Source organism: Staurois parvus, unplaced genomic scaffold (assembly GCF_062004578.1).
Source record: "Staurois parvus isolate SC_StPar_1 unplaced genomic scaffold, SC_StPar_1.0 ptg000052l, whole genome shotgun sequence".
Taxonomy (NCBI): Eukaryota; Metazoa; Chordata; class Amphibia; order Anura; family Ranidae; genus Staurois; species Staurois parvus.
Genome location: NW_028317848.1, coordinates 6,609,754 through 6,620,455, shown reverse-complemented (window position 1 = coordinate 6,620,455; position 10,702 = coordinate 6,609,754). Strand labels below are relative to the sequence as shown.

Sequence of the window (10,702 nt, the reverse complement as noted above, 5' to 3'; positions counted from 1 at the left end):
TGTGTAGCAGACAGGAGGGGTTGAGGATGGGTCTGGTTCTGCATCTGAACTTCTATGGGAAGGGGCAGGAAGATAACACGGATTGTACTACAGGAGACATGACAAGAGTAGGAGAGGGCAGAAGTGATAGAGTGATGCAAGAAGCAGAGGAGGGGGAAGAGAGCTACTGATGAAGATGATGATGAAGGGGTAAGAGGCAGGGAGAAGAGTGAGGACAGCACAAGGTGCACAGACCCCCCTGTCTCCCTGGAAGGATGCTCACAGACCTCAATCACACCAACTGTAGTGGCTGCTGCTCCTCTGGGAACCGAATCTTCACTGTCAGCTTTATGATCATCCTACTTCTGGCCATCCTGCTGGGCAATTCGGTGATCCTGGCAGTCTTCCTGGGCACCAAGCACATCCGCACCCCACAGGGCTACCTAAAGACCTCACTGGCAGTGGCAGACCTGGCTCTGGGCATCTTGGTGGTCCCTTTCTCAGTGTACGGGGAGATAAGGATGCTGTCTCTGAATGCCTCCACTGCAGAGGGGGGCTATGAAGTGCTCTTTGTGGGCTCCTGGCACCCCTGTTACCTGATAGGACCAGTCTTTGCTGGCTGCACCTTGGTCTCCATCAGCACCATCTTCCTGCTGACCATTGAGAGGAGCATTGCCATCCTGAAGCCACTGCACAAGGAGGTGGTGATCACCAGGAGGAGGACACTGCTGCTGATTTTGCTTTCTTGGACTGCCAGCTTCTTCCTTGCCATGACCCCCATGATCTTCAGCCAGGGTGGCATAGTTCTGGAGTACAACCGCTGCAGCAGAATGTGCAACTATGCCCCTGCCCCTGCCTCCCCTGCCCATGTCTGGCAGATCCTTCTACTCTTTCCTGCCTTTGACTTCAGCCTCTTAGGGGGCACCCTGATCATCAATGCCCTGTCTCTCACCACCATCCACCAGTACACCAGGAGGAGGAAACTCTTATCTGGGACAGACCAGGAGCCCCTCAGAGTCTCCTTCTCTGACATCAAGGCTGCCAAGACCATAGGGACCTTGACCATGGCCTTCACAGTCTCTTTTACCCCCATAGCTGTGTTTGTGGTGGGCAATGTGCTGGGATACCAGTGGTGCACCTTCTCTTTCTTTGCCTTTTGGATACTTGCGAGCAACAGCTGCTGTAACGTGATCATCTACAGCGTGTGTGACCAGCGGTTCCGCGAGGGGGCGCGCCAGCTCTTCGTCTCCTTGCGCTGCTTCTGCTGCCAGACATCTGAGCGCTGAGCTGCTGCGATTTGGGATTTTCCAAGGAATGTACATGGATGGAGTGCAAGCTCCTGGACTCGGTTCATAGCCAGGGATGCAGCTCCTCTTCAAAGGGCAGATTCAGTGCAGGGGATTGTATTGTCAGTATCAAGTCACATCCAAGGACAGTCTAGGCATTTAACTCCTGTCACTAACCAGTGCCTGCAAAAACAACCTCAATGTTCATTTTGGTGGTCTCTTTATAACTTTCAGTAAGTGAATTCGCGATCTATTGACGATGGGTTTAGTAGATCTCCAATACAAGCTACACATCTTAAAGGGCACCTTAAAGGGAATACCCTGCCTGCCAGTTTCATGTATATTTGAATGTACCAGGCAGATCCTGAGTTGACTTGCTTGAAATGTCTGTTTTGGAACTCAGTGATTACTTCACAATGTTAGCCTTCCCTGATTCACAAACCTCTGTGATCTTTCTTAAAGGACAGGGTCAGTTTATGGTGAGGGGGCAGAAGAGACCAAAACAGCATGGCTATTATCTGCTTTCTTGTTCTTACACTTGTATTGCTGAACCTTATCAGGTCTTCAGGGCCATCATTGATTGCCAGATGACAAAACCTGCCAACGCTTTCCCTCCAGACTTGTTTGATCAATGACTTGATATGTGAGCAGTGAAAGGATCATTCCTTTTTCTTCAGCTGAGCTTACATGTTGCAATCTGATTGAACAACCTGCCAGTCTACCAAAAACGCTGACAGTCAACCTGACTAGGTACAATCTGAATGCATTGGTTAGGTAGGGCTTCTACTGCTTGGTTTTTGGTAGATATTGCACATTTAGATTGCAAGGTGTATGGCCAGGGGTTGAGTGCACAATCAGTTGTAGATATCTTTCATTACACTGGAAAGTCTCTGACACTCTTGACATTGCCTTTTACACTGACTGATTATTTTTTTTTTGGTTCACAAATTTGTTTTTATAAGCTAACCAGCAATGACACCAGTATTGTATAGTGGCATAGTATGTGGCAAATTGTAGCTTATGATACATAGACTGCACTTGGCTGATGTAATGACTGAAGGAAATATATTGGAGGGTAACAATGCACTTATTACGATACTGATGCATCTGATCATTTCCTCCTGTACTTGCATAGGTTGAAAATCAGGTGGGGATAATGAGTACCTATTATAGCAAGGAAGTCCATATATGGGCAATGCGTAAAATGCGTAACCACCAACACACAATCCAAAGGAATCTGTCACCGATGTGACTCTATTCAACAGAAATATGATTGGCGCTACAGGCCACTGTCCCCACACATCAGTATTTCTGTCTATTGCATTGTAAATAAAGTGGATGGTGGTCAGCAATTAGAAAACCAGAATGACCACAAAGCTGATGATTGAAAATCTGAGATAATTCAAGTGGAAAAATTTGAGCTGTTGCCCATATCAACTAATCAGGTTCCCTTTCTCATCTTTTAATTAACCATTTTACGTTTTTTTTTTGCTAAAAGAGGAAATTAAACTGGTTGCTTTGGAGAGTAGCTCCTCATTTGCTCCAGTATTCAGAAATGAACCTCTCTTTTACTGCTCTGATATAATTATTGCTCCCAGCATGCATTACAAGCCTTGGAAACTGCAGCCCAGAGCTAGAGATATAAAGAGCATGAGTCACCATTGGGTAAATGCAGAAATCAGAATATTCATCTTGAATTATTATAACTGAGATTTATATTTGCTTCCCCTATTTACCTTTATTTTCTTTGCTTCATTTTTTGGATTGAGAATTAGGGGTTTAGAAGTCAGTTGAGGAGTACCCTGACTACTGCTGCAAAAATAGAATGTGATCTGATGCACCAAGGGATATGCCTCAATCTCAATATATATCCATACAACCAATTTATTTGTCCTGGGACTTTAAATAAGGCACAACACACAACCAACGAATACCTAGTTTCCAACATTAATTTTTAATAAATGAATAAAATTCTCATTGCTTACAAAAGGAGGATAAAATGGTAACAAGCTGATTTGTAATAAATCCATAGTAATGCATTTCATACATAATTGGATATATAATTGACCATATACAGTCCAGATGTTGATACATAATTACATTACAATTGCATCCAAAAACTCGACATGTTTTATGACTCTTAGTTCACTTCTTCAGCAGTAGATGCATGTATAATATAAATGAGCTAAAAAGACATATGACAGTATTTACAAATGGTGATTGCCAGGGGAGTCTCACCCGGGAGCTGTGGAAGTACGACTCCACGAGAACCCAAGGGGACAAGCCAAATGCAGATTCAAAGTGGGTGGGCAATCATGACAGCACCCAAAATAATTACATGAATCAAGAGCTGTACGTCACCATTTAGAAATACTGTCATATGTCTTTTTAGCTGATTTATATTATACATGCATCTACTCCTGAAGAAGTGAACTAAGAGTCATGAAATGTGTTGAGTTTTTGGATGCAATTTTAATGTAATTATGTATCGACATCTGGATTGTATATGGTCAATTGTATATCCAGTTATGTATGAAATGCATTACTATGGATGTATTACAAATCAGCTTGTTACCATTTTATCCTCTTTGTAAGTAAAGAGAAGTGTATTCATTTATTAAAATTTAATGTTGGAAACTAGTTATTCATTGGTTGTGTGTGTTGTGCCTCATTTAAAGTCCCAGAACAAATAAATTGGTCGTACTCTCTACTGCCGAAACCTATATGGCTGTCTCCCAGCTTTTTGATATGCATAACAATGTCAAATGAAAGAGTCTTGTAGTTGTTTACACCACCCATCACTAAAGCCAGCCATAGACAAATCACAATTTGACAAGTTCAGCAGGAACTGGATGAATTTCAATCCATTTATGGGCAGGCTGGTTGTACTGAAGTAGATCTATCGATCAACTTTAGTACAACCAGGCTGTTGGGGTTTTTGTTTTGCATGATCACTGCTGCTGGCTATAGCCACCAGCAGTAATCATTGTATTCTGATGGTGAGGAAACCTCCTGCTGTCAGAATACAACAGCACAATGGGAGGGATTCCCCCATCAACACAGTCAGTGTGATTTCTTTCCTTCAACCCCTGCTTGAGGGAAAAAAATTGCATACTTTATGGCATGCACACTCAGGAACTGGGAGACTGTGTGTCAGGCCAGGTAGTCAACAGGACACAAGTGGTCAAACTGCTAATGTTCTTTTTTACCGCACTCTCAGGCTGAAGTGTTATGCTAGCTATACACTCTAAGATTTCTCTCAGTCAGTTCCACAGGTTGAATAAGAGAAATCTATTGTTTTGACAAACAGCATAGATGGAGGAATCTTTCCTGCTGCCTATCGTATTCTGACAGCCAACACCATCAGCTGTCTGATTACCTGAACAGTGGCTGCATCTGATTGGTTGTAGTCAGTCACTGTTTAGCCATCAATTGCCAGACTTCTTAGATTTTCAGGTTGAATGATGCCACGCAGGAAACTGCCACGAGGTCCACCCACAGCTCGTGGCAGTTTGATAGAGACATCAAACCTTCTGTTCCATTTTTTGAAACTGCAAAGCAGTCAAGGACATAAAAAAATGATTTTCATTGACAGCAAGGAGATGGAGTTGAAATTGCTCTTATCCAAGCTCTTATTTCCAGGCAGGAAATTCTTTTTTCCTCAGTTTTGATTCTATTTCAGTTCACTAAACTGTATTAAATTCGTCCGTTTATTACCCAGTTTTGATTTCAAGACAGACCAAATTTTGGTGGTTGGTTAAGCTGAAAGATTGTTTTGTTGCTAGTAATTATTTGCAATTGTATTTGTATTAAATCTGTATTAATCCCAAAAACAAAAATATTTTTTATTGCAACTTACCAACTTTTAGATGTGGTGGCTGCATTTTTTTTAAGCCCCCCCCCCTTTATTTGCACCTAATGATCCTGCCAGTAAATCTATTATTTTTCAGCTTCCTTTTCCAGACCAAGCTGTCCAGCAAAAGTGGCAATCAGAAGGTTGGAACAAACAACTTAACACTGACATGGTCAGCTTTTATTAGTTTATATAATACCTTTATTTCAACAGGGAAAAACTCTATTACTTTAAAGTGGAACTCCGGGCTCCCCCCAAAAATTAAAAGTCAGCAGCTACAAATACTGTAGCTGTTGACTTTTACTATAGAGACACTTACTTTTCGGGGGGATCCAGCGTTGTCCTCACCCGAGCTGATTCTTCAATCAGCTTCAGGTTCTGCCACCTGCATCTTCAGTAAAGGAAACTGGCTGTGAAGTCTAGCAGCTTCACAGCCAGTTTCCTACTGTGCATGCGTGAAGCGAGCTGTGCTTTGTGAATGGGCTGCAGTCTTCTGGGACCTGTGAGGTGTCCCAGAAGGCTGGGGGGGTTAGGAGGGGGGCGAACTTCTGGTTTGTCGTGGCAATCTGACCCAGAAGTGGGAGCGGGTACCTGTCAAAACCAAGTACCCGCTCCCCCCCAAAAGTGCCAAATGTAGTGGAGGGTAGGAGGAGGCAGACAAGTGGAACGTACACTTTTGGGTGGAGTTCCCCTTTAACTGCTTAAAAAGTGTTAGCTGGAGTTCACCCTTAATTTGTTAGTTAAGTCCATTTAATTTAACACTACCTTCCCCCTAGACTGACAATGTTGCTGTCTAAAGGTACCTCTGTTGCTCCTCCATCCAGAGTGGAGGCATCCTAAGACAGGAAGTGTGTTACTGGCCAGATCACCAGGTAAACATAAAGGGAAAAAAGCCTAAAAAAAAAAAAACTAATGCAGCCACCAAATTTAAGGATTGACGAGTTGCAATATATACCATCTTTATTTTTGGATTTAATACCACTTTAAGACTGATATTCAGATTTCTGCATAACCCACTCATAACAAGTTATGTTTAAAATTTTGCCTGTGGATAAAACCATTGCTGGAGTTTTATAAACCTTCACACATGTTGTCATTGCTGGGTCATTGCCCTGACTGTAAGCGTATTCTGCATGATATGTAGCCAAAATACTGCCATGATTCCTAATTCTAAAGTGTTATTCCGCAGCCTGGTATCTCATGTCTGTGTGCAGGCTGTCCAGGCAGATATCAGCCCCCTATAGGGAAGATTGCACTGACCTTATTCACAGGGCTTTAGAAAGCTGTCGCATCAGATGATCCTTTTCTGCCCTCACTCACACATAAACCCACCAATTCATTGTGAACTCCTGACAACATTTTAATCTTGTCTCATTTGTCATTTTCACTGTCCAAAGCACTAAATCTTACCATGTAATCCTTATTAAACGTTTCTTCTTCTACACTTGTGGTTTAAGCTCTTAAATGTCTCCCATTTGGAATGCCTGGGACACAAATAAGAACGCTTTATGTTGGGGATTAAATACTATAAATGTGCCATGTACTGTAAAAAATATTTTTTAAAATATTAGGAACATATAATTAATTGGTTATTAATGGCAATCAAACAATCTGTATGAATCATTGTGGAGACTTACATCATTAGAAAAGACAATTCTGCTATCCTATAGCTGAAAGTCACAGACTGGATACCAATGTGTAAAGCAGATCCTGCATTCATTCTGTTAGATAACAGATGGGAGCAGGGGCGGACTGACAACTCATGGGGCCCCCGGGCAATAGGGGTTCATGGGGCCCCTGTGTCCTTGCCCAAACTCAAAAAAGCCTATGAAAAAGGTACCAGGGGCATCTCATGGGGCTCCCTACTGACCTCGGGCCCTCGGGCAGTGCCTGAGTTTCCAAATGGTCAGTCCGCTCCTGGATGGGAGATAAATTAAAACATGCCTCTAATATTATTATACAATATACAGTCATGGGAAGCTGTACAGCATTCTCACAGCACCTCTCAAAGTTTATAGGTGCCAACATCTGGGACAGTCCCACATCTCAGTCTTCTGTCCTGATTATGCAGTGTCTTGGGCTGTGTCCTGGAATCACAGCATCACCCTTATTTATGTTACTGAGCAGTAACTCAAAAAATTGCATTAACTGAGGGGTCATGGCTGTAAGTGGGCAGTCCCTGCATAATTAGGGGTGAGATCATCCAGAACTTGGGCATGACCTGGGTGAGACCACCCAGAAGGTGGGCATGTCAAGTGCGGGTTGTGGGTAGGGGTGACAGTGTCTTGGGGACCAGGATGAATATTTTGGTAAGTATGAATGTAGTCTGTACTCTAATCTGTTGGAGTACTAACAGTAAAAGATGTATATAGAAGTGATAAAGGTAAAGAGAGATGATTTTTATTTATTTATTTTTTTTATTAAAGGCTAAGTTCACCTTTCTAAAAAAAAAAAATAAATGCACATATTTTTGCAGAAAAAAAAGTGAATTTATTTATTTTTTTCCTACATGAGCCTGTAAAGCATTGCTTTCTGTTTGAAAATCAGGGGGCATGCCAGTGGACGCCCCACAGCCCATGGCAACTACAAGTCCATTTGCTGTGGTGGAAGGTGGTACTTGTAGTTTAATTTTTCACTTGAATCTGTGAATGAATGATGCTGCAGTGCAGGTGGAGAGGAACTCCCGACTGCTGTCACTGGGGGGGGGGGGGGGGGGGTATCAGAGGAGTTGGAACATGTTACATGTTCCAAAGGTGAACCTAGCCTTTTAATGCTTTAAATACTGTCTTCAGCCTTTTTTCCTCCTTTTTTGCATCTCAGAGCTGCTGATCTCCTCTGGCCTCTTTCAGCCACATCCTGTCTATATTATTATTATTATACAGATTTTATTTAGTGCCAACAGTTTGCACGGTGCTTTTAAAGAGAGACAGATCAGTTACAATACAGTTCAATACAGGGTCTTGTTCATGGAGCTTACACTCTAAAAGAGAGGGGGAAGTGGTACAAAAGGTAATATTTGTAGGGGGTGGGCTGATGGAGATGGTCGAAGTAGAGTTTTCAGGTTGAGGCATGTAGGTTTCTCTGAAAAGATGAGTTTTCAGAGATTGCATAAAGTTATACAGAATGGGAGATAAGCAGACAGATTGGAGTAAGGAGTTCCAGAGGATGGGAGAGGCTTTGGAGAAGTCCTAGAGGCGAGCATAGAAGAAGGACATGAAGGAGTTAGAGAGCAGGAGGTCTTGGGTGGAGGGAGAGGTTGGTTTGGGTGATATTTTGAGGCTGGTGATGGAGCCAGAGCAGGGTTGTGGATGGTTTTGGATGTGGTAACATGCTGGCTGCACATTCTTGCTCTGACTGGCTTTCTGTTAGTGAGAATGGTGGAGGATGTCTTGGCATTGCGTTTTGACAAGGCTGCTTGTAGACTCCACAAGAGGCCCATATGACAGGTAGAAAATGTAGAAGACAGTTGTCATTCCATAAAAGGAAGTGTTTGAATAAGGACCTACATGTCAGGACCAGCTTGTATTCTTTTATTAAAATCAGCATATTTGATAAGATGGAAAACAACGTTTAAAATGACATAAATATATAAATATAAATCTTGTATAAGGATTTAGTATTGGATTTAGAATGACTATAAAGTTAATTTTTTGTGTCTTATATTTTTTTCATGTTATTTTCCTATATGGAGGTCATTCCTTTCAGTGAGTAGGCAGTCCTATATAATTTCTTGGTGAGAAGGAGAATGATGCATAGCCATAGTGTATGCAGGCGAAGCTGGAAGCAATTATGGTTGAAACAAGGTTATAGCATTAAAACACAATAGTAAGATGCTAATAGGATGATGTAAAAAATGAAAATGTAAAACTAAAAATTGAAACAACTATGAATCAAGCCCAAAAGACCTTGCAAACTTTGGGTGCTGCTCCAAGTAGTCATCCTGGAATGATGCTGGGTTGGAGCACTCTGTTACAAGAGGTGTGTTACTGGTCAGATCACTAGGTGAAAACAGAGGGAACAAAAAGAAAACTGATGCAGCCACTACATCTAATGATTGGTAAGCTGAAATACACTATATTGCCAAAAGTATTGGGACTCCTGCCTTTACACGCACATGAACTTTAATGACATCCCAGTCTTAGTCCATAGAGTTCAACACTGAGTTGGCCCACCCTTTGCAGCTATAACAGCTTCAATTCTTCTGGGAAGACTGTCCACAAGGATTAGGAGTGTGTCTATGGGAACGTTTGACCATTCTTCCAGAAGCGCATTTGTGAGGTTGGGCACTGATTTTAGATGAGAAGGTCTGCCTCGCAGTCTCCGCTCTAATTCATCCCAAAGGTGTTCTATCGGGTTGAAGTCAGGACACTGTGCAGGCCAGTCAGGTTCCTCCACCCCAAACTCGCTCATCCATGTCTTTATGGACCTTGCTTTGTGCACTGGTGTGCAGTCATGTTGGAACAGGAAGGGGCCATCCCCAAACTGTTCCCACAAAGTTGGGAGCATGAAATTGTCCAAAATGTCTTGGTATGCTGATGCCTTAAGATTTCCCTTCACTGGAACAAAGGGGCCAAACTCAACCCCTGAAAAACAACCCCCCAACATAATCCCCTCCACCAAACTTTACACTTGGCACAATGCAGTCAGGCAAGTACCGTTCTCCTGGCAACCGCCAAACCCAGACATGTCCATCAGCTTGCCAGACAGAGAAGCATGATTCATCACTCCAGAGAACATGTCTCCACTGCTCTAGAGTCCAGTGGTGGCGTGCTTTACACCACTGCATCCAACGCTTTGCATTGCACTTGGTGATGTAAGGCTTGGATGCAGCTGCTCAGCCATTGAAACCCATTCCACGAAGCTCTCTATGCTCTGTTGTGCTAATCTGAAGGCCACATGAAGTTTGGGGGTCTTTAGCTATTGACTCTGCAGACAGTTGGTGATTTCTGCGCACTGTGCGCTTCAGCATGCGCTGACCCCGCTCTGTCATTTTACGTGGCCTATCACTTCGTGGCTGCGTTGCTGTTGTTCCCAGTTGCTTCCATTTGTTATAATACCACTAACAGTTGACCGTGGAATATTTAGTAACAAGGAAATTTCACGGATGGACTTATTGCACAGGTGACAACCTATCACAGTACCACGTTTGAATTCGCTGAGCTCCTGAGAGCAACCCATTCTTTTACAAATGTTTGTAGAAGCAGTTTCCTATCTAGGTGCTTGATTTTATACACCTGTGGCCATGGAGAAGATTGTAACACCTGAATCCAATGATTTGGAGGGCTGGCCCAATACTATTACCAATATAATGTATATTATATTTTTGGTTTTTGGCTTAATACCACTTTAACCCTTGCAGTTTGGGAGCAGTTTCACTGCAAAAAGGAAATTTCAAGTGGAAAATGAGCTGTAAATGTGGCAGAAATATCTGTACATGGCTTAGAAGCTGCACCTTGTATATGAAAAACCTTCAGAATTGATAAGCAGCTGCACATACTCTGAGACAGTGATTAGAAACTTGGTTGCTTGTCCTCTAGGAGAGTGTACTTCAGTAGCAGTCAAGTGGATGTATGGTATTTTATGT

The 10,702-nt window shown here is 42.6% G+C and overlaps 1 protein-coding gene across 1 annotated transcript; it reads left to right on the top strand.

Moving 5' to 3' along the window:
- Positions 1–254: 254 nt before the first annotated feature.
- On the top strand, positions 255–1,265 carry LOC149470140 (rhodopsin, GQ-coupled-like). The gene has a single exon (XM_089666973.1). It carries the CDS (start codon positions 255–257, stop codon positions 1,263–1,265), a length of 1,011 nt encoding a protein of 336 aa, XP_089523099.1.
- Positions 1,266–10,702: the final 9,437 nt, after the last annotated feature.